This window comes from Marmota monax, unplaced genomic scaffold (assembly GCF_021218885.2).
Source record: "Marmota monax isolate L192 unplaced genomic scaffold, Marmota_monax_Labrador192_F-V1.1 WCK01_AAM20220418_F8-fsc00179, whole genome shotgun sequence".
In the NCBI taxonomy this organism is placed as follows: Eukaryota; Metazoa; Chordata; class Mammalia; order Rodentia; family Sciuridae; genus Marmota; species Marmota monax.
Window position 1 is genome coordinate 2,142,958 of NW_026695200.1, and position 24,860 is coordinate 2,167,817.

General features: G+C 42.4%; 1 protein-coding gene across 4 annotated transcripts in view; it reads right to left on the reverse strand.

The window, feature by feature from the left end:
• The window catches only part of Gabra5 (gamma-aminobutyric acid type A receptor subunit alpha5), a 76,581-nt gene extending 52,955 nt beyond the window's left edge, over window positions 1-23,626 (reverse strand). The window contains exons 1-6 of one of the 4 annotated variants that reach the window (XM_046428815.2): window positions 23,550-23,626; window positions 21,868-21,927; window positions 21,341-21,500; window positions 6,504-6,625; window positions 3,866-3,933; window positions 3,535-3,755 (exon numbers count right to left, since the gene is read on the reverse strand). In XM_046428815.2, the coding sequence (XP_046284771.1) occupies window positions 3,535-3,755; window positions 3,866-3,933; window positions 6,504-6,625; window positions 21,341-21,426 (497 nt within the window). In that variant the 5' untranslated portion in view covers window positions 21,427-21,500; window positions 21,868-21,927; window positions 23,550-23,626. The other 3 variants (XM_058574069.1, XM_058574071.1, XM_058574072.1) reach the window with 3 other exon arrangements.
• Window positions 23,627-24,860: the final 1,234 nt, after the last annotated feature.

The following is a 24,860-nucleotide window of genomic DNA, read 5'->3' on the forward strand; positions in this document are numbered from 1 at the left end:
GGGGAAGAGAGGGGGCTTGGGAGTAGAAAAGATGGTGGAATGAGATGGACATCAGTACCCTAAGTATATGTATAAAGACATGAATGGTGTGACTACTTTGTGTATAACCAGAGATATGAAAAATTGTGCTCTATTTGTGTAATATGAGTTGTAATGCATTCTGCTGTCATATGTAACAAATCAGAATAAATAAAATAAAAAATAATTTGATCAATATTATTCCCAGAACCTCCCATTCTTTCTCCACCACTCTCTTTTATGGTGATGGGGATTGAATCCAGAGCCTCAGGTATACTAAGCACTTGCTCTACAACTGAGCTACACTTCCAGCACCGAGTGTTCTCTTTTGGAGGATCCAGTGGGAAATGTTTGTGTCTCTCTTTGGGCTTACACTGAGTAGTTGGTGAACTATATCTTCAAACTCTGTAAAGAATGACCTATTGGTCATAGAAAATTCTTCAGAACCAATGTTGTCAACTAACTCTAGGCAAATGCCTAAGGCTGTTTGACAGGTATATTAGGATCAAATGGCATCAGCAGCTGACTTTCTCTTGGCTTCTTTTAAATCCCCTATGAAAAGAATTCCATCCTGCTAAATTGTGTGTATCTTTGAATACTCATTTAAACGACTTCTGGGGTGTGATGGGAATTTTACAATACAAATCTTCTCCAGATACAATTACTCTGAAGCTACATTTTTAAAGATGATAACTGCACTATTTTTAAACATTTCTAGATATTTGTCTTAGACTAAAAGGGCATCACACAAATCCTAGTTTGTTTTACACTTTCATGTTTCATTAATTACAAAGTTTAAAGACACAAGATGTAGCTCCGTGGTTAAAGCCCTTCTCTAGCATGTGTGAGATCATGGGTTCAATCCCCTGTACCAGACACACACACACACACACACACACACACACACACACAAACTAAAGACACAATGTTATTTGAAAAATTTATCAGCTTTTATATTTCTTCCAATGTTTGACATCACAAGTAATGTCACAGCAGATACCTTTGTACATGAAGCTTAGTTCATGTTTCTAATGATTTCCTTAAGATGGAGACTAACTGGGAATCACTGAATCAGGATACCATTGGTTTTACAAGGTGTTTTTGTCAGCTTTCTGTTACTAGAACAAATACTTGAGATAAATAAACTTATACAGAGAAAAAAGGGGTTTTTGGCTCATAGTTACAGAGGTTTCAGTCCATGACTGATTGTCCCCTTTGCTTTGGTCCTGTAGTAAGGCAGTACATCATGTGGAAAGTGTGTGGTGGAGTCAACCACTCACCTTATGCCAGGGAGTGAAAGAAAGAAAAGTAAGGATGGGGAGTGCCACAATCCCATTCAGGGGCACACCCCCATTAACCAGAATACCTCCGGCTGGACTCCACCTCTTAAATTTTCCACTACTTCTCAGCAGGGTCACCCTAGGCATCCAGCTTTTATCACGTGCACCTTTAGAGGACATTCAAGATCCAAATTAGAGCACAAGTCCTGACAGGTGTGGCCCAGTGCTGAAGCCAGAGGCCATGCCCGAAATGCCCCATGGTGGGGTGGGGCACTGGGACACCACTTCACGTGATTTTTAACAGGTTTGTGTTGCCCTCTCATCATTTTGGCTAAGTCAATAACATGCAGTATCACCCCCTAGCTCTAGCTTCACCACATTAAAATTCATAGCACCTTGAAGAGGAACTATTTCCAATTCCCAAATGTTGTATATGACTGAAAAAGAAAACTCATTATCAACTTTGCAGCTCATTAGCAGAATTCTCTGCATAAACAACCACTCATTACTGCCGACAAGTTGCTCCCATTCTCACCTCTCACTGACTTCCTTCTAGGCATGACACTCTGAAGAGGGTACTAAGAAATCTATCCTACATCTAATAGTGCCACATCCTTCCCATTGTCAAATATGAGCTCAGACCTGAGCTCAAATTCTCATCCCTTCACTAGCTGTGTGACCCTAGGATAATTACCAAACACTTCTGAGCCTCGCTTTCTCTGTGTGTTAAAGGTCATGGTGTCATCTGGCTGGCAGGGTTCCTGCAGGGCCGGCACACAGTGCTCAATAAGAAGCCCCTCTCCCACCTCTGCCCCTTCTAATCGGTGGCCCTACCTCCCCACCAGATTCAGGCAGTGATACACCAATGGTAGCCTCCCAGTGTCTTCCAGAAATAAAATCGCTCATTTCATGCTGCTTTGTTTAGGCTTTGCTCCTGACCCCTGTGACGGGGTGATGAGAATCAAGGACAACAATCCAATGGGGTCTATTGCATCCTACAAAAAACACACAGGCACCCCCACAATGATCACACCGAGACAATCACCTCAACCCGGCACTCTGTGTAGACCCAGCAGACTCCTCTGCCACCACACCGGGCTCTGCTCACAGGCTGAGATTGCACTGGCTTCTCTCCATACCCTTCTTTTCCTTGGGAAGATGACCAAGACCTTATCCTCAACTCGGGCAACATTTCTTAGTTTTTCAATACACTTTGCTTCATGGAGAAGGAACTGTACAAGGACAGTGATGCTCACAACCCACACATCCATCAATGGGAAGAACATGCACAAGATCATTATAAGGAAAAGCAAGGTACAAGAAAAAAGAATGAAATGCACGGGTTGTGTCTCAAGACTGCTCATCGGAGCTCCTTATGGGGTGATGACGAGAAGGAGAAAGTTCTGTTGTCAATCACGTTTGCATGTCAAAGTGTTACTCAGAAAATACATGAGAAAATACAGCCTCCAAAGATGACAAGAGCAATAAGAGTTTCCACTATGATTACTTATTTTACATACGAAGTTTAAGAGATTGTAGCAAGAGACAGGGAATTCCATAAACCTACATCTATCCGTGTGCTTTCCTTCTTTCTTTATTCATTTATTTATCAGTTGGCTTTGGTGACTTTTTTTACATTAAAAAAAAAAAAATTCTGAAGCTGACTTAAGCCCACCATGGAAGCTTTGAGAAATTATAAAGGAGCCTCTCTTGATGGTCAATTTATTGATTTACTGAAGGAGAATGAATAATGCAGGGGAAAAGATGACTAGTGAACATTTCAAACCAGAAATACTGAAATTTAACCTCAGCCGTGCAATGTTATCAAAGTTTATGAGAAATGGACTTTTAAAACTTGAAGAGGTTGCATGACTACAACATAAAAAAGGATTCTTTAAAGGTTTCAATGAAATTTTTATAAAATAAATTTTCCCTATCTTACATTATTATCTGGGTCACTAATTCCAAAGATGCTCTTGAATTAGAATAATTAAAAAAAAAAAAAGTACAAATAACTAATGGCTCTGAACCCACAGGCGCTAAAGCAAAGAACTGTCATGAGCTGTGGCATGGGAAGAGCAGAATATGAAAACACTGAAACGCACCACGCAGGCTGCAGTCCTGAAACCCATCCTCAGAGAGACTGGACCCCAGGACCTTGGGACTGGTAGGGTTACCATGTCCCTGCACTGAACCCTTGCTCGCCCAGCTTCCCCCATCCCATCCCCTCGCTCACCGCATGGTGTAGAGCAGAGTGCCATCGTCCTCCAGCCGCAGCAGCTTGTTGGGTGTGGTCATGTTGTGCGCGATGGACTTCTTCCCGTTGTGGAAGAACGTGTCTGGGGTCCAGATTTTGCTGGCAAGGAGGTTGTTGAGAGGGAGGCGCTGCATGGGCCCCTTGAACCGAAGCCTTTCGTCTTTCCAGCTTTGCCGAAAAAACACATCTATAGTATATTCCTAATGCAAAGGAAGGCAACGAGGGGACATCTGAGCAGAAGAGGCCAGCGGCGGAGTTCTTGAGGGGTCTATTTAGAATGATCTATGCGGGGCCAGGCCCCGTGACCTACCATTTCCGTGTCGGACACAGGACCGAAGCTGGTGACGTAGATGTCAGTCCGCACCTGAGTGATTCGCTCTGAAACAGAGACACAGGTTGCTCCGCGCACGGACTCACCCTGCACCTCCATCACACTGTATTTGGGCATTTATGATGTGTTTGGTAAATCTAGAGGACTGGTCAGAATACCCAGTGGAACTAAGCTGCTCCAAACTATAATGCAAATAAAATATCCATCACATAAAGAAAGCCCAGCTTGGTTGTCATTGTACTTCTGCCCCCAGCCCCCCCCCCCCCCCCCCGGGCTGTCTTTCTGCATAAGGGACCTGCTGAGTCCCCGGAATGGGAGTTGGGTAGTAGCATAAACACCTGAGCTTCAGCTTCTTCCCCCATAAACCTGGAGTAAGAATGCTAACTTGCAGTGCATAACTTTGCCCCTTCCCATAAACAGTGGTTTTGAAAGAGTTGGACAATTCAGGATGGGGGAAGCCGATTCAGGGGTAGCTCCAGTAAAAAAAAAAAAAAAAAAATGGAGCCACCATGTAGTCTCCAGGGAAAGGAGGAATGAGAAAATGCTCTGGGTGTGCTCTCAGACAAGGACAGCTCTCAGAAGGGAAGACCCACTTCTCCACGGATGGCATTTCAATGGTTAGAAATTTCTATCATGGGAGACTACTCTATCAGCTAAAATTATTAGAAAATACATAAAGTGATACAAGTGGTTAATAATATTGGGGAAATTTTTGTGTGTTCTCTGGGCACCACTGAGGCCCAGTAACCCCTGTGAGTACAGACCACATTCAGAATGTGCTACATCCGGTGTTAAAGGACCCCAGACTTCCTGATGATATTCTCTCCCAGCATCTCCTTGCAGTGGACATCTACTTTTATGATGTGTATTTGTACATACACAGATGTTTGGTGCTTTGTGGTTCTGGTGCCTGTCTCTCCACTGAAACATAAGCCCCACTGCACCGTGAGATTCAGGGTAGCCCATTAAGCCCTCCCGTGTATCCTCAGGGCCCCCAACCTGCAGAGTTGTAAGGCAGGCTGCAAGAACTGAGGACAACTCAGCAGGTCTCTATGCCTTGATCTCACTGAATATGTCCAAAAGGGACAGGAGTGCTGAACACTGAGGCCTGGGAATGCCATTCAGAGGGCAGACCAGACATTGTCAAGGAATCTTTTCCTTCCTGAAAAGGCTGAGAATGGCAATTAATGCTTTAAGTGAATCTCCCTTTAAAAATGCAAATATCAGAGAACTAAACCTTTTCCTCTAGAATGTGTTTGCCAGAGGGTGTCTACTTCACCTAATTAAGCAAGTTCAAATGCACTACATCTAAACTGGTTACAGCCAAATGCATTAAACGTGCCTGGAAACTGCACACATTCTTCACCATAAAATTAAGCTGTGCCAGTTGTGCCCTGGAAGAACAATCCATTATCAAGTTTTGTTTTGTTTTTTATCAGTTTCTCTCAAAGCACAGTTGTCCTTCCCTTATCTGTGCTTTAACTTTCTGAAGTTTCAGCTACCCAGTGTGAGCTGAGATTCAAAAATAAATTTGAATCTCAGATGGGGTTGTGGCTCAGTGGTAGAGCACTTGCCTAGCACATGTGAGGAACTGGGTTCCATTCTCAGCACCACATATAAATAAATGAATACAATAAAGGTCCATCAACAAATAAAAAAATATTAAATGGGAAATTCTAGAAATTAAGTAATTTGCTCTAAAATAACTTTTACTACAGTCTATTGTTATAAATTGTTATAATAGTCTTGTTATAATACATTATTGCTGTTAATCTCTTACAATGCCTAACTTATAAATTAAACTTTATAATGGGTATGTATATACAGAAAAAAATCATAGTATATATAGGGTTTTGTAGAACCTACCAGCAGGCGACTACTGGGAGTCTTGGAACATACTCCCATGGATAAGGGGAGACTATTATAAATATTATAATTATGGCCAAAGTCAAAAATTAAATTTACACCCTGTAAAGATGCAAAGAACAATACTGGACAGTGGATTCAACACTTAAGAACTGCTTCTCAAGATAAGCCAATCCCAAAATGTTTTCTCTAATATGCGGATGCTAATTCCCAATAAGGTGGAGGCACTAAAGAAGAACAGCGTTACCTTAGATTAGGTAGAGGGAAGTGATGGGAGGGGAGAGAAGGGGATGTGAGGATAGGAAAGATAGTAGAATGAAACAGACATTATTACTTTATGTATATATGTGACTACGTGACCAATGTGATTCTGCAACATGTACACTGAGAAAAATGAGAAATTATATCCCATTTATATCAAAGTGCCTAAATGCATTCTACTGTCTTGTATAACTAATTAAAACAAGTTAAAAAATTGAAAAAATAACTGCTTCCTCAATAAGTGAATAGGACTTCTGGGAAGAAGAGTTTGCAGGGACATTTTAGGGAGACACTTCCCCAGCACTTTGCATCTGGGAAACAATAATAAAGGATACAGGGTCCTTGGCAACCAGAAGGGAGCAACCATCTCAGGACATCCAGTTGTGATGGTTCTTTCAAGGGTTGTTTGACTCACAGTAACCCAAGCTGTAGACTGTGGTTAGGTTTTTCCTGGGGCCTGGCTGGCCTCCTCCAAGAACAGCACACTTACCTCCGAGCCCAGGCCGCAGTCTGTTGTCATAGCCATCCAAGAGCCCATCCAGGATCCTTGTAAATATTGTGATGTTGTCATTGGTCTCATCTTTTCCAGAACTGGTTGGCATTTGTGAAAAGCTTTATGAAAGAGAAACAAAAGAAAAGGTTAAAACTTGTATTGTTTCTTACAAATTCTTCACAAGATAGAGAAATCCAGGTATCCTATGGCAACTTTTCTTAAAGGGGGACATTGGGGAAAGGGAGCTTCCATACCACCTAGTTACTATTTTGCTGTCATAAGCCTTAGTTCCTGAGTATCCTAAGTTCTGTTCTGGACTGAATGTGCATCACCTAGCATGACAATCAAAATCTACCATTCTTGATTCTGAGGAGCTGTTTATTACCAGTGTTTTAGCTATTTAAAAAACAAGTTAGGCACTGCACATGGACTAGCAGAATTTACTCCACTGATAGGGGATTTCATAAATTTGGTTTAAACACAGAAAATCAGGGTTCAATATCACTAGTAAGCCTTCTTCAATGAGCACTGAGGTGAGGAGGGGGATGGTGAAAAACTTTTACCCAGGTTGAAAGATAAGGCTGGTCTTACTGAGTCTTTAGTTGAATTGGGAGCATTTTGTGCTGTGAATAATACACCAGAATTCAAGTATTTAGTGACACAAGTGATTGAGTTTGTGATATATCTTTGGGCTTCTGCAGCCTTCAGTGCTGCCAGCTCATGGCACATTCTCTGTGTGCCCACACATCAAGAGCCAAAAAAAAAAAAAAAAAAAAAAACCTAGAAGAGCAGACTGAACCTTCAGGGATGATACAAGAGGATCATTCTGAGTTTGTTCAATGGAGTGAAGTTATCCAGGCTCAAAAAGCTTATGTAGATGGAACAGATGGAAACCAGAATGATCTGCTTAGATGCAATCAATGAAAATGAGCAATTTTCAAGAACCGGATGGGACAGACATATATAGATTCTGACCTCAGTGTCTGCCCTTGAGCAGATCTGGACAAGCTAAAGAGGTTATTTTGGGGAAAAGAAGGTCTACCATCCCAAAAGACAGTAACATGACTAAAGAGCATGGTTTCCACCTCTGGTTCCTGTAGATGCTTTGAGATGTGCCAACAGCACTTGAATTACACATTGGGCTTGGCTGCAGAGCTCAGAGGACTCTGAGCTGAAAGCCAGACGTGACTCCCAGAAGTAAGCCCTCTTGGCAACTGGGAAAAGAATGCCCTATTCCTGATACTTCCCTTAAATGCTCAGCTGTGAGGTCTCAGCTGTACTTCATAATCATTGAAATTAGAGCCAAGAGCCACCATCCCTCTGTGGAGGGACACTGAAGTCAAAATCAATGTTTGCCTGCCCCACCCTGTTCTTGAAAATTGGTCATTTTCATTGATTGCATTTATACAGATCAATTCTTTACTGACCCTAAAGCTTTTCCTTTTTGAATGACACAGTAGAAAGATCCCTTGATTTAATTTTTACATTGCCATTAAAACACATATAGAAGTTCTAGCAAGCTAAAATTTAATCCTGTTAGTAAAGAGCCCACAGATATTTTACTCAGTGATTCAGTATTTAAAAATATTAAATTTCCTTTTTTTCTAGCATCCATGGTAATTTCACACTTCAGAAAGACAAAAAACTAAGCCACACAAAGCTAATGCCAGAATGAAAAGTCTTCCCATCATCTTGGGTTGTGTATGAATGAATGTTATATTTGGTACTGTCTCAGTTAGTTGTGTAATGATTGGTCAAACAGATCTGGTCTCAGGGTCCACTTCTCATGGTGTTCAAATTCTAAACAGTCCAATTATTCAATTTTAGGCTATGTCCAAGTGCCTAGTATTTAGAAGGTACTTGCTGCCTCTTTAACATACAAATATACACCAGTAAAAAGAAAAGCAAATTCTTTCTGTATTCATGGATTCATTTTCTGCTGTTTCAGTTATCTGAGGTCAACCGCTGGCAAAAATAGTAAATGGAAAATTCCAGAAATAGACAAATCATAAGTTTTCAATTATGTGCCATTCTGAGTAGCATGATGCAATGTCATGTCAACCCACCCAGTATCTGAACCATCACTTTGTCCAATGTATCCTGCTGTATATAATATCTGCCCATTAATCTTAATAATGGCCCCAAAGTCCTAGAGAAGAGATGTTGGCAATTTAATTGCTGTATAGTATTATAATTGTCCTATTTTATTATTAGTTATTATTTTTTATCTCATGTTGTGCCTAATTCATAAATTAAACTTTATCATAAATATGTAGATATAGGGAAAAACATCATACATATAGGATTTGATACTATCCTCAGTTTCAGGCATCGGCTGGAGTATTGGCATGTATTTCCTGCATTTAGGGGAGAAGTACTACATCTTAATGTTTCAAGAAAATTTTTCTAAGCTATTCCATTATCCGTTGTGAAATATTCTTAAATTACATTAGATCTGAATAGCCCTGGCTGTTAAGAGACAAAGACTTGCCTACATTATTGACCATTCTGAGGCTAGATCTGTAGAGATGTCTTTTGAGTGCCACTCTCCTTGGCTTTGTCCAAGAGGAAAGACAAACGTTTACTGGTCCACTAGTTTCAGGGAATCACCATTCCACCCTGAATTTCACTTCACAAATACCTAAATCATGTCTGATAGCAACAGGATAGGATTAAGAATTCCAAAGCTCAGCTTTCACTTACTGGCCAAAACAAGAACAAAACAAAAAAACAGAGTTTAAATATGCACGTAATCATACTTTTTCTTGGAGAAAGAGCTGTAGTTAACCCTGTCTTGCCATAATCACTCCTTGTATTTATCTGTGGGCCTGCATATGTTAGAAGCCCTGGCTGAGGACCTGCAGGGTTTTTCCTTCACTGTATTAACTAAAGATAGGTGCTGAAGTAAGGAACAGATTATTCCAAAACTCCCTGAAAATGCCTCCTAGGATAGGAGCAATATCATTTTATTGTTTGTTTGCTTTTTGTTTTTTCCATGAACAATTGGGAAGCTCTCCACATCCATAGATCAACCTCAAAAATGATTCAGCCACAGAATATGGTTATGAAATACACCACGTTGACAGCCCTGAAGAGAAAGACTCTTGCTTGATCCTGAACACAAATGCTGTGTTTTCTTAGCCCCTGGCACTGTTGTCCCTTCAGGAGAAGCTCACAGATGTCAGGGGAACTTGCTGGTGCTTCTACCAAGCTGCACAACCTTTAAGAGCTTCTTCTAGGATTAAGAGTAACCTCAGCTTGCTTTGTTCCATTTGGGCTCAGGGAAAGTACTTGAAAAACAAAATAACAGAGACATCCTGGGCTCTGCCATCAGTGAGTAACACCGAACACAGCAGCATGTAATGAGTGAGCCCTCCCACACTCCCCCTTCCCATTGAACACTCACTCCCGTTAAGGTCCAAGGGCAGGCTTGGTCCACTGGCATTCCCATTCAGCTTTTGTTAGCCATACTGAATACAACCCAGGAGCTCTGCTCACCTTTGGGTCCACCCTGAGTGTATTCCTGCCTCAAGGAGAAGCTAAAGGCTCTGCTCTTTGGGGAGCAGATTTTTGTAAGATGTTATTTATTTAATGGTCTTCAACATAAAAGGAATACTTGAAAATTTGGGTGACTAACACTTGATTTTAATGAGAGTTAATTAGTTAGGTTCTCTTGAAATATGAACTATTTCCTTATATTTGCATATACTCTCTTTCAAAACTGTCATATTTACTCCATGTTTTCTGTTCTAATATTTTCAGATTATTGATCTTTCAGAAAAGAATAGTGTCATATCTTGGTACCCATGGGGGACTGGTTCCTGGACTCCTTTTATGGAAACCCAAATCCATAGATATTCAAGACCTTTATATAAAATGGTGCTATATTTGCATATAACCTGTGCATCTCATCCTACACACTTTAAATCATCTCTAATTTAATTATAACACCTAATACAATGAAAATGCTATCTAAATAGTTATGTTGTATTATTTAGGAAATAAAGATGAAGGAAAAGTCTGGATATGATCAATACAGATGAAGTTTTTCATCAGTATTTTCAATCTGAGATTGGTTGAATTCACAGATGCAGAATCCATGGATATGAAGGGTCCACCATGAAAAACCCATCCTTCCTGTTAAAAAAAAAAATCCCATTTTTTTTTTTTTACATTTCTTTGTGTAAGTATTACTAGTCTATACAAAAGATATAAGGAATGGATTCCTAAACTTTATGGTGATTTGAAATGAAGACTAGAGATGTAGCTCAGTGGTAGATTACTTTCCAAGCTTGTCTTAGATCCTGGCTCAATCCCCAATACTACTGGAAAAAAAGAAAATGGAACAGCAGGAGGAGGTGAATGAGGTGGTGGTGGTGGAGGAGGAGGAGGAGGAAGAAGAGGAGAAGAAGATGGAGAAGATATAGAAATGAGGTCAAGGGCCTCATATTGTAGCCTGAGAAAGATACTGGTTGCAGGATCAGCAGGGACAGGAGTAAGGTGCTGAAGAGCCATGGAAATCCCCGGGGTTTCTTAAAAGGCTATATACCATGGCACCCAGCCTAATGTGAACTTCTGGGTCATTTACAGACTTTTGATGAAGTGGAGTGGGGAGCTGGTATCCATGAAATTTGATCCACTAATGGGTTTATTTCACCAGCAAAGTGCTAAAGAAAACATAAATTGTTCAGGAAGGGTAAACCTTTGCCAGCTTCTCACCTCTCCCTGTTGTCCCACACCTGGCCTTTTTGAAATTTTGATTTTGAGACTCTTGCATTAGCTTCTTCCTGACTTCTTGGCTCTGGAAACTTAGTTTTAATTGATCCAGGAGAAAACAGGCATCAGTAACTTTTAATCCCTCTCCCTGCCACCACCCTTGTGACCCTCCTGTGCAGCCAAGGTGGAAAGTGAGTGCTCTGAGGCTAAGCTAGAAACAGAAAACTGCCTTGTGAACCAACTGCCAACAGGACTCCAATGGCCTCCGAGATTCTCTCTCCTCCATTACATCTTCAGAGAGGCCCTGATTGGGCTTGGTACTTATTCCAGCTCTATGACTACTGAGTCCACCATGTGCCAGGTGTTGTGGAGAGAACTAGGGACCCGAAAATGACCTATAGGACATGAGTGTTTTCTGCAAGAACCTTTTGTGTTCCTGGAGGTTTTCAGTAGAATATGGTAGGAATCCAGTGTCACTATGCAAGACGTTACAGGAACACAAGGGAGAGAAGATTCAACCTTTGCCTAGGTTCAGGGGAGAGGAAAATGAACCCGAAGCTTTAAGAATGAAGACTGTCTCTTATGTCAAGGAAAGGGGTGCAGAAGGGAATTGTCAACAGTGACCCTGAAAAAAGAAACTGTAAAAAAAGAAACATACCCTCTTTGCAGAGGGTATGTGAGAACTCTGCTGAAAAGGGCAACATGAGGATTAGCTCAGTGTAGAGTTCTTGCCTAAAATGATCCAGGCCCTCGGTTCAACCGTCAGCACCACAAAAGCCAGCAATTGGTGGGCAGGTAGGCACACACTAAACCATGACCTCTGTATGCCATGCTACACATCTAGGTTCTTCCTGGGGGTGATAGGGCCCCTAAGCACTTTCCTGGAGCACTTGGGCAGCTTACAAATGACAGATGTGGACAAGGCAAGACCAGAGGCACAGAGATCAGTTACTCAAGCCATGGTAGTGGAGATAAGAGGTGGGATGAATGAATATCATCAGCTGGATTTTTCCCTTCCATCCCTTCTTTTTTCCTTCCTTCTTCCCTTTCTTCTCTCCCTCCCTCATTACTCCCTCCCACCACCACTACCTTGTTTTTTTTTTTTTTAGATGAGGTCTTATATGTTTCCCAGACTGGCCAGAAATTCCCGAGCTCAAGAGATTCTCCCACCTCGCTGTTCACATGGCTGGGACTGTAGGTACATGCCACCAAACCCAGCTCATCAGCTGAATTTCTGACTGGGGGGTGAGGGAGAAGGAGGGGTCTAAATATTAGGACTGGAAGTGCAGAGGAAGCTTACTCCCAAATAAGCCAACTACCAACACAGGGTGAACTCTGCTGCAGAATTCACTTATTACAGTCAGCCTCCATATCTGCAGGCTCCACATACTCAGATTCAAGCAACCACTGATGGAAAATGTTCAGGGGAAAAAAATGGCAACTATACCAAACATATACCAAACTTTTCCCCCTTTCCATTATTTCCTGAACTACACAGTATAACAATTATTCAAATAGAATTTACTTTGTATAAGTAACCTAGAGATGGTTTAAAGTATACAGGAAGGTATGCATATTATGCCATTTTATGTAAGGGTCTTAGCATGGTGGATTGGGGTATTAAGGGGGGATCCTGGAGCCAGTCCTCCACAGACACTGAGAGACAACTGTACCCTGGAGAGGGGAGTAAGCAAGGAGATTGACTGATTCATTGATTGTACCAGGGATTGAACCCAGGGGTGCTTAACCACTGAGTCCTATTCCCAGCCCTTTTTAATATTTTATTTAGAGACAGGGTCTCATTGGATTATTTAGGGTCTAAGTTGCTGAGGCTGGCTTTGAACTTCAAATCCTCCTACCTTAGCCTCCAGGGCTGCTAGGATTATAGGTGTGCACCACTCTAGGTATGCTGGTTGGGTTTTGTTTTTTACTAAGATATAAAATGATCTTTCTTTTTGAGAAACTTTCAAGGATTCTCTGTCAATGTGACTGATTCATTTATCCATTAAGGTTATAATCTCTGATAAGAGGAGTAATGTGTTGTAGATTCCATCTTTAAAGGTGCTTTATTCTACCAAGATATTTCCTTACTATAGTATTTTAAAGGGTACACTTTAGCTCAAAATTTCTGGTGAAGAATATTCTTCTGAGTGTTGTCAGACCACAAATTGCACGTGTAAAGACAGGGCATGTTGTATTTCTTGATGGTACAGTCTCTGCTTATATTGACAGCCATGTTTTATTTACATAAAATGGGATTGATAACGGCTACTGCAGATAGTTTTAATGTGAAATTACTTTGGGGGTCGAGCAGATTGGTTTTATGCTTCAGCTTATCTGTCTTCTGAAATTGCATTCTTCCCCCCAGTATTTGATTGCTTCTGGGAAATATATCTTCACTTGTTTGTTACTTGAAGGTCGTTACATAAGCACCTCTAAATGGCACCATTTTGTGATGTGTTTCCTCAACTGTGCATTAGGCACTACTTTAGCTAACCATATTTAAAACAAAATGCTATGTAAAAGGGGAGCGGGCAGCCATGGTGGACACTAGCTGGATGATGAGATTAATTCCAAGTTTCTAGATAAGAATTTTTCCGATTTCAATGTGGAAAACTCAAAACTTGAAACACTTATTTTATGTGGCTAAATTCCTGTATCATGGATTACGCCAGAACTCTTAAGTTCCTCCCACTCCATATGAAAGACCCTCCCAGTCCTGCCCTTCAGTTTCCCAGATCAAGCACAAGTCCATCCCAGCTCACTACCTCCCTATGAACTCTCTTGTCCTTGACTCTTCTGCCTGGCTCAGAATCCTGTAGCCTACAACATAGAACCTAAATCATACAAACCTACAGGCCACACTGCACCCTACCCCACCCCACATCACACCACCCATGTTCCCTGGCTCAGCCCCTTCCTTTCCCCAACCCACATATGTGTTAGTGCCACATGCACCATCCCACATGCTATCCCTTGCTCCTCATCATTGCCATCAGCAAGCACATCTGATATAGTACCATGGGTCTTCAAGTCATTCACCCATGTTCCCTTTCAGCTGTTCTCTGTGATTTGCTCCTCTTCTCATCAAAACTCATTGGAAGAGTTATTTGCATTAGAAATCCCTACTGCCTCTCCTTCCTTCTCTTGCAGCAGCTCCTCTCTAATCTCCACTACCTGCATCCCAAGAAAATCTCTTTCCTGAAGGCCAGGAATGAACTCATTGCCAAACCCAAAGGTCAAATCTTGATCTTCATCTCAGTGGACCTGTGAGCCACAGGTCTGAGCGTCCCCTCCCTACAACACTTTCTCCACTTGGCCTCAGGATACTATTCTCTTCATTCTTCTTCTTCACTTGGGCACTTCACTTTTGGTCTTGCTGTTACCTTCTCTGCTCTTACCTTCCTGTCTCCAAATACTATAATATTCCAGGATGCAATCCAGGGAAGTCTTTTTCTTTCTGTCTACACTCAAACTTTACTCGATCTCATCCAACCCAATGGCTTTCCATATCTTCTACCCACAGAAGTATATCAAGTTTATGCATGCAGTCCAGTCTCTCTTTGACCTCCAGACCTCTATTTCCAGTGGCCTGCCTGGCTTCTTCGCCTTGGTATCTAACCCATATCTCAAAGGGCTTAACATGTTCATAACCACACTTAGGATTATCTCTACCCAAACCTCTTCTCCACTGCCTTTTCTACTCCACGACAAGCAATTGAACCCATCAGGTTTTCATGTCAAATACTTGGTGTGGAGAGGTCATCATCGTTGTCCCCTCTTTTCTCATGCCCACATCAACCCATCAAGAAATCCTACTGGACAAAATAGTTTCTCCCCAGGGTCATTATGACCTTGTTGCTTCTTCCTTTTCTCCCCTCTAGCTCCACGCCAGATTCTATTCCATTTTATTTACTCAGCATACTGAGTGAGCTTTAAAATCTAAATGGCATCATTGCCACATTTAAATTAGATCCCATTTTTCTCCCACTCCAAAACACTCCATGAACTGGGCCAGGCATCCTGTCACATAATCTGTAGTCCCAGCTACTCAGGAAGCTAAGGCAAGAGGATTACTTGAGGCCAGAAATTCAAAGACCAGCCTGAGCAAGACAGTGAAACTATCTCAAAAATAACAAAACACCACTCAACCACTCTCTCTGATCTTCAAGATAAAAGTCAACTGATGCTATAGTCATCATCTACAAGGTCCTCTGACCCAACTCCACCCCTTCTTCTGATTCTGCTTTCTACCAATCTCCCACTTCCCCATATCAGTCCCCTTGTTGTTCCTAATATGCCCAGCAAGCCCCTGCTACAGCACCTTTGCCTTTGCCACCATCTCTCCCACCTGATCTCCCACCTGATCAGTCTTCCCTACAAATAGCACTGTTCACGTCCTCACTTCCCTGGGACCACTGCAATAGCCTTTCTTCCCTGCACATCCATTACCTCTACTCTGAATTGTTTTTTGTAGCCATCATTATAACTCAACCGATACTTACTTCTCTATTACCTGTCTTGAACCAGAATATACCCTCCATGAAGGCAGGCTCCACTTTGCCCCCTGTGAGACCTCAGTATCTAGTATAGTGCCTAGTATGTGGTGAGGACCCCATACATGCTATAGTAGCAGCAGGGAAATAGTCCCCAAGAAGCCCATGCAAGGGAGGCTTTGCATATGTGGTTCCATTCATACCCTTACTGCACTTAGGCACAGCTTAGACACCACATTCACACTCTGGGTCTAGTAAAGGTCAGGAGTGGCCTGGTTATAATACCCAGAAGGAGGGATGGTATGAACTTAACACAAACACACATGCACACGCACACCACCCCCATGCCCACCTCTGTTTAAGCACTTGTTTAAGCATTTGGCATAAGTTAAACAGTTGACCCTCGCATCAGTCCTGCAATATAGGATCCATTACTATCCCCACTTTGAGATTCAGAACTGAGATGTAGACAGGTTACATAACTTTTGATGTCACAAACGTAATGTGTAGAAACAGAGATCACCGTCAGGCATCAAGACTGCCCCAAACAATACTTTACGCTCCCTAAATGTTTGGCAAGGATTTTGAAACAGGAAGCATACTGATAGTAGAGTGATGACCCATTTTGTTGTTGTCACTAAAACTAAAATGAACTGGCCCTGGGTTTCATTAACTTCTAGATTCTGTCTTTTTGATTTTGAAATGGCTTTTAAAGAAATACACATAAAATGGATTTCTCAGGGAATTGCTAACACCTGTTTCATAGCATGACTTACTTTTCTGGGACCTTCTTTACACCATTAAATTTCATAATCCATATCCTGTACTGGGTTTTATTCAGGCTGTGTGGTAGACCAACTGTTTTTATATTGGTGTTATTTGAATTCTAAATTAAAATATTCTTCTGTTACCAATATGCAGATTTCCTTCCCATTCATTCCCTTTTCATGGCACTATAAATATTAGGACATTCTGGAGAAGGCTTCAGTATCTTTGAGATGGACCCTAATACTTCCACTTTCCAATGGCAAAAAATCAGACGCATCTCTCTAAGCTCTTGAGCCTGAGCTCCTTATATCCACAATTCGAGGATTTTGTGAAAATTAAATGGCACACTTCTTAAAATGCATTGTGAAGATTAAGGAGACACACCTATAGACACACCTATAACTCACTGCCGAGAGGGTTTTATGATGAGATGTCTTGTTGCTTTCAATTCTAATACTTTCCTCTGAAATTCCACATCAACTGAAATATACATCTTATGCCACTGAATCTTTATAAAAATCAAAAACCCCACATTCTCCTTCTCCCCTTGAACTGAGCCAGTGACTCATTCTGGAGCTGATTGCCAGCTGGTGTCGGCAGAGAGCCGTATCCTTCTGAGCTCTGCTCGCTGCCTATTGGCATGATGAACATGTAAAAAGTTACCTTTATAAAGTATATAATTCAGAAGTATTTTCTATCGGTGCCTTAAGAAAGAAAAAATGTTGGGCATGACGTTGCAGCCAGGTTGCGGTCACCTACTTGTCTTGCTGGAGCTACCTATTTTTCTGATCTCTAACTCTCCCTGAGCCATTGATTCTGTTCCTGCTGACTGCTTCAGTGCTGCTTTCTGAGTGTTTTCATAATTGTTATAATGACTGTTTGTCCTGGGCCTTATGAACCTGCAGCTGTAGGGCAGGAAGAATTTGTCATCGGGGATAGAGAAGAGAGAACTTTCCATTTAAGAAGACATTGTGAGTGCCTGCATGATTCAGAGAAAATGTACTTTCTGCTCTAGTTAAGAGAAGGGAACTGTCCTTGAGTATGTGTCTGCAAAGGCCCTGTACATGAGACCTAAGGTCCAGGCTGGCACACTTGTATAAATAAAGAATAGCCCTCTCTGTTTATGTATGTAAGGGACTTCTGCAAGGACCTGTTTTTAATTCCCAATTATAAAATACTGTTTTCTGAAGTCTGTCTGAATTGCACGGCCCACATAATAAAATCCCAACACATTCTTTTTCAATGGATAAATCCATGAAATATATTTAATGCAATTAAATGAATGGAATTGGACTTAACCTTATGATTGAGTGAATAATCCTCCAAAGTATCTTGCAATTATCATGGGTCTTCCAAGTTGGACAATGTATGATTTTTTCAAATTATGATAAATTAATTCCAGTTCAAACTTAATAGTATATATTTTGGCATGACATTGATTGCAATATTGTTTCACTGCTATTTTTCCTCTCCCATGTACTTTAGGATACTGGTTTCATTAAAATAATTATAATGGCTTAAATAATCCCACATCTTCAAACGGGCCATTGCATAAGGCTGACTCTCAAATAAGATCTCTGCTCTGTTGTATGCTTGATACATGCTCTGTTCTATAATTTAACACTAATAGCAGAATTATAAAGGCTATTAAAAATGAGCTGCTGGTGACCAAATAAATTCAAGAATTATGAGGGGGAAAAAAGAAATAATACTCATATTATTTTCAAAGCAATTTCACATTAATTATCTTATATAATTTCAAATATATTTCCCCTCTCACAAATATATTTCCTGGTTGCCAGATACACATGCTTTTCAAAAACACTGTACATCAACTCTGTACAAGCACAAAACCTTACACATTGCCTCTTTCCTTCCTTTCCCCTCTCTGATTCACTCCTTACCCCCTGCCAGTTCTCTGACCTCTTTTGTGTATTTACAGGTATCAGCATTTCTTGGGGCCTTTGTTACTTCCCTCTTGCTTTTGTTTTGAGCCTGATCACATAAACTCTTTCTCTGGGGGAAACAAAAACAGAGTTTACTTTAAACTCAATCCCACCCCTAATCTCAGAGTACAAAATCCTCTCTCTGCTGTGAAGCAAAAGAATACCTTTCAGAATTACACACCCCCATCTATATTAGTTTGCAAACCAACAGTAGTCAAATAAGGCAGCACAGGAAGTAACCAGACACAATCCCATAAAGCCTGCTGAGTAAGGAATCCCAGCAGTTACTGGCTTTATGAACTCCCCAAGTTAGCTATTTCTCCATCCCATCTTCCATAGCTGTCAGAAGAGGCTAAGGATGTTCATCTCATAAGACTGCTCCTAAGATTCACCTAAAACATAGTCATAAAAATAGGGGCTGTACATTGTAATAGCTGCTATTCTATGAAGATTTAAAGTCAAGCAAATGTTATGAAACTTTGGGATTTGACAAAATTATTCTTACATATGTTTGGGTAAAGGGCAAGTGAGAGGAGCCTCATATAAGAAGAGAAATAAGTAGACATTTGATATCTTTTATGATAACTTTTGTGGCTGTTGAAAAGTACATCCTGCTGGACAGAATGTGTGCAACTCGGCTTCCTACTTCACTAAAAACCCCACTTTATCAAAAGCAGCTGAACACCCAGGGTTAAGCATTAAAAGCACTCGAAGAACCTGTAATGATGTAATGATGTAAAATTCCACTTATAGAGATATTCTCTAAATGAAATTGATCTCAAATAATTTAAAATATTGTAAGCCAAATATGTTCACTACAAGAAAATCTATAACAGCAAAATAAGAAACAATGTAAACATCCCAAATTAGGGAAGTAGTAAACAGAGCATTCATGCACAGTAATAAATCCATCCCTTTTAAAATCACACATCTTAGATTTTGCAATAATAAAGTAACAAGTCTGAAAAAAACTACACAAAAGTTAATGTGATCCCAACTATATAAACGTATGCACAGAAACAAGCATATTAAAATGTGAAGGGTGATTGTCTCTGGTGGTAGAATTATGGGCACTTTCCATTTTATTAGGTACGGTTTTATCAAAACAATCAAAATTAAAATCTTCTCCAACAGCTAACTTTTTAGAAAGATTGAGGAGTACCTTACCACTTTCTTAGTGTTTCTTTCCAGCACATAATAATTACCTCTCTTATTTTGAAAATGATCTTGGAAATCTATAGGGTTAATTAAGGAATAAAGTATAACTGCTTCTTATGGCTACACTTATATGTTACTTCCTATTCTAGACTTGAACCTTCCAGGAAGTGTAATAACTTCTTACCTATTCAATGAAAAGTCACAATAATATGTTGGCTAAAATATTGTAAAGAAACTATATGTTGCCAATCCTAGCATACTCTTCATTTCCAAAATATCACTAAGAATATGTAATATATCAGTAAGCAAACTGACCACACAATGCATTAACTTGCAAAGTTGAATACTTGGTAGGATTTCATTTACACGCCTTCCATTCAAAACTTTGTGAACACCACAGTTTATAGAATTTAACACTTGGAGAGAACTTGGAAAGAAAATCTGCATTTAACAGTTAACAAAGACAAGGCCTGGGAGGGGAGGTGTCCAAACAAGCAAGGAAAAAATAACATACAACACTTCTCCCCAGAGAATACTCGATTGGCTGCAATCTATACCTGTTTCCATTAGCAAACATGGGCTGTTGGGCTCTCGTGCTGGTGAGGGATGGGCATGTCCTTAGATAAGCTATGCTGGAGAAAGTCCTCCTTGAAGACTCAGGCCTGTGCCCAGGTCCCAGTGCACCTGGGCCGCAGTCACAGCACTTGGAAGTCTTAAGTTTCTACCTGTCTGTCTGTCTCTTTCCCTCTCCCCTCTCTCGTCGTCTGCTCACATCTGGAAGGGTCAGAAGAGCAGAAAATGCCCAGAGCACAAACAAAATGTCACAGCCCCCAAAAGGATCATCTCTGTTTGCCAGACAGCAGGAGTTTCTCCAGGCTGTTGGAGAGCCACTTAATAGTCTCCACCCTTTTAAGATTTACACATGTGCAGAGTATAATGTGAAACCTCTGGAGCCTGTTTTTTTGGCGACTTTAATCCTGAAATTTAATTTCTTAATCATATTCCATAAGCTTCAAGTTGCAATCCTTTTGATTAGCCAGAACAGTTCTGGAGTGGTGGGAGAGAAGAGGGAGAGGAGGAACATTGGCCTCCTAAGAGCATGCATATGTCATGTTAGTTAACAATAATTTGATGAAAGAGAAAATCAATACACAGAGACTAATAGCCAAAATGAAAGGTTAATGTAAATGATAATGCTAGAACTTCAGGGGTATCTTTCAGATTTTCAGACGTGTAGTTTATGATGTCTGCCCATGCACTTGAATGGGCTGTTCCAGGCCGTTGGCTCAGGCCATGACTACTTTGAGTCCTTTTTCAATGCCACATACATACACAGCAAAGACTGGGCTTGAAAGGCAAATTCAATTGCATAATGGAACCGAGGAGAGTGATCAGAATGTTGCATACCGACCGCCCTGTCTAATAAGCAGTGAATGTCAAATGTTTTAGCCCAAGTAGGAGGAAACACAGCTTTTACTCTGAAACCATATTTGGTTTTCATTTCTGAAAACATTATCTGCCTCTTTTCTTGGACATACTGCGGAGATCCCACACCAGGGGCAGCCTTGCTCAGGAAGAAATCATAGGTCAGGAGCAAGGACCCTTCATATATTTACAACAAACTGAAGGGCAGCAGACTGCAAAGGTAAAAAGCAAGGGCTTGCTGAATTGATGTTCTGCTCTACAAGGTTCCAGAAAGGTACCATTGGCCCCAAAATTGTAAAAATTAAAACTGGAAGGGATAACTTACCCAAAGTGACTGGATAAGTTCATGGAAATACAAAAAAGAAGGAGGTTTTTAATCATGATAAAGCTAGAGAACATTCCATTGTCCATTCCCAATAAGATTATAGTTGAAGCAGATGAATTTGGAAGAATAACTGTTCTTTTCTCCCAACTTGATCTTGAAGCTGAAAAATACACAAAAAGGAAAAACATGAACATGAAATTTTTGCGTCACTACACTGGAATCAATCATAACAGCTCCCACACAACCATCGACAAAGAAAGGAAACCTGGCTGTCAATCCCAGGACAGGCATACACCAGGTGTTTTCTACTTCACTAGGCAGTTAGGTGGGGTGTAAAGAAAAGTTACAATACGAATCAATTTTCATTTTTAACTCAGAGTGCAGAATCATTTTAATTCATTTTCCCATACCTCAAATCCTATTTTACTTTTCAGTATGTAATTAAATGACCCATTAGTCCTATTATTAAAATAAATCTGAGCAACTATATTTTGTATGCGCCAAATCCACAAGTGGAATACATTTACCTTTCTGAAATGTCTGCCACGCGTTCAAAGCCAGCCAGCTACTCCTTGTTCTGCAAGGTGCTGAGAGAAAGTATGTGGAAAGAGGGGGAAAAATGGCACGTTTAGGAAACAAGTCTTCTACCGGATCACGATAATGTAATAACTTTCCATAAGACAGCGTTGCCACTTTCTCAGTATCCTGCCTCCATCACTAATTTAATAATCACTGCATTTGGGAAAGTCTCTCAGTTCTGTTCTGAGCCCTAATCAATGCGTTGAAATCCAGGCAGACACCATCCTTAGGCTCAGCAACTAACCTTAGAGAAGGCATATGTTTCTCAACATGCGCATAACGCAAATAGGTGTTCATGATGCATGAACAGCCCAGAGTTCGAAAGGAACGTTTTTTCCTAGGAGACCCCCCCCCCAAAAAAAAAAACTCCAGAATTGGGAAGTACACAACAGGTACTTCCACCTCAGAAGCGAAGGCCTTCTGTGACTCCGGTAAAGAAGGACAGTGTGCCATGCGGTGGTCGCCTGACCCGGGGCAAGTCGGAACAGCGAGCACGAGGCGCTGCATGCGGGAAACCCGGGCGGTTCCTCCTGCAGCCCCTCAGCTCTGATCAGTATACCCCAAAGGAAGGCTGTACTCCAGGGTCCCCAGGTTGCCATGCAGGCTTTCCAGGGCTGGTGCACCGGGGCAGGTGGGCGCGGGGGAGACACTGCAGAGCCGCAGCCTCCGCTACTCCGGTACCCGCCGCCCGACAGGGTCAGCCACCCGCCGGGTCCGCAGCGGCGAGCCTAGCGTTTCCCTCTACCCAGCCCTTCCCGGCTCGCTCCCGCTCTCGCAGACCTCCCTTGTTCTTGCCCCGAGTCCAAGCCCAGTGCCCCGCCAAGCAGTACCTTCCTCCTGGGCTGGGACCGCTCGGTGCAGTGGAGGCTCCGAGTACCCTGGCCTCGAGCAGCCCTCGCGACACGCGCGCGACACCCCTGCGGGGCCCGCTCCCACCCCGCAAGTAACACCAGGACGCCGCGCGCCTCGGAGCCCCGGGGCTGGTAGGGGCCTTCCAGGTGGGCGATTTCGTCCCTCCGATTCCCGCGACAGCGGCTGCGGGGGTATCCTATCCCCCAGTTCCTACCAGGGACCCGTAGGTGCTGCGCCCTGAAGCCCCGTCTGGCGGAGCTGCGCCGCCCAGGATGCCCATGCCCTCCCGCGCCCGGGGTTGTACCCGCAGTCGCCGGGGGAAAGTTTGCGCTGTGGCTGCCCCTGGCGCCCCGCCTGCTCTCCACTTGTGCTCCCTAGCCATGCAACACAGGCTCAGGCGCCGCGAGGAGAGTAGTGCCGGCGGAGCCTGAGCTGCCTGTCCTTTCCCCCCTGTCCGCATCTTCTTACCCCACTGCCCCGGCCCGGCGCGCCCGGGGCTTACCCTGCGCGCCGGCCCCGAGAGGCGAGCCGTCGGCGAGGGTGCATCCTCCTTCTCCACCGCCTGCTCTCGCCCCGTGGCAGGAGCAGAAGGCCGGTGCGGCGTCACCGCCCCATGCTGCCAGCGCGAACTTCCCCAGCGATCCCGGGTGGAGTGGATCCGGCGCCCCGCGTTCCCGCCGCCGCCCTGCGGCTGGGCTCTGCGCCGCGCCTGAGGCCGCGCGCTGCCCCGCTGCAGATCCCCCCAGCGCCCCCAGCGCACTCGCGCGCTTGCTCTCACCTCTCCTGAGCGCCACATGTCGTCTCTGGGTTTGGAGGAACGTCCCTCTGCAGAGACGCTCCGGCAGAGGCCGCCAGAATCTCATCAAACGCGCTCTGGGCCAAACTCATGAAGGGGGAGGGCTCAGGGCCCCGCGGTTTGGCCTGGTTTGGGATAGGCCATATTTCTAATGAAGTTTCTTGAGGCCCCTAGGAACATATTCTGTACTCCCCTGTAATAACCACTGGTCCCCTTTTTAGAACAGAAATAGAAAGATCGTGTCAAAATCAGCAGCCTATTCTATGATAATGGAGGCCTTTGCTTTGAGAGCTTTCCTCTTCTGGGGCCCTGCATAGCACCTCCGTAACATGACCTCAGTCCTCAGTGGCCCCCCTGTATATCCTCATCTCTTATTCTCTTCAGAAAGAGACTGGCTTGGGAGAATCCTTTTTATTCACTTCATAGATAATTATTAATTAATTGCTTCGGAAGGAAAAGCCAGAGTAAAACTGGGGATTGGAGGAAACCCTTGCTTGATTCCAGCATACAGTTGAGGTTTTCTGAAGTACCGTTTCTTGCGGAGAAGCCATGGTATGATTAGGATGGGGCTCAGAGCCATGGCCTCTCCAAATTTGAAAGTGGGTCTGAGTCAAAGAAAGGGATCTCCCCAGTAAACCCTCTGGGGACACAACATCAGGCACTGACTTCAGTTGACAGAACATACATGGGCTTTATTGTAATTATGTGGGTCTCCTGTGTCAGTGGTATAGTTTCTGAGACGTGAAGGAAGCACTAAGGACACCTGGGCAGACAGAGGCCTCCCTACAAACAACACCAGCACTAAAGCAACACATTCCCCTACTGCAAGACCTTAGCGTGCTGTCTCCACAGGAAGTAGGTGCTTCTTGTTGATGAAAACATCAGGGAGTAATATTTTAAGATTTAAAGTAAAACCCCACCAAGACCATGGGAAATTTGTATTATTGCTCCATATCTTTTGAGAAACTGCATTGTTTAACAGTTTCTTGTAGGACAATGATTATGAGAAAAGGCAAATTTCTAGAAAAGATCTTCATATTTTCCAGAATATGAAGCCCCTCAGTTTTCCAGTTATGTTTAACCCAGAGTATGATAAATCTTAGCTACCTGTTGTTATTTTTGAACACATTCCAGAAATTACAAATTTCTCCCCAAAATGAGAAATTGCAAATAAATTCCAGGAACAGGATGTGAAGACATAAAAATGTGGGAAAAAAATATATGAATTGTTATTCTTATGACATCTTTAGTCACAGTTATTACGTAATTATGGGTTCTTAAATATAAATAAGA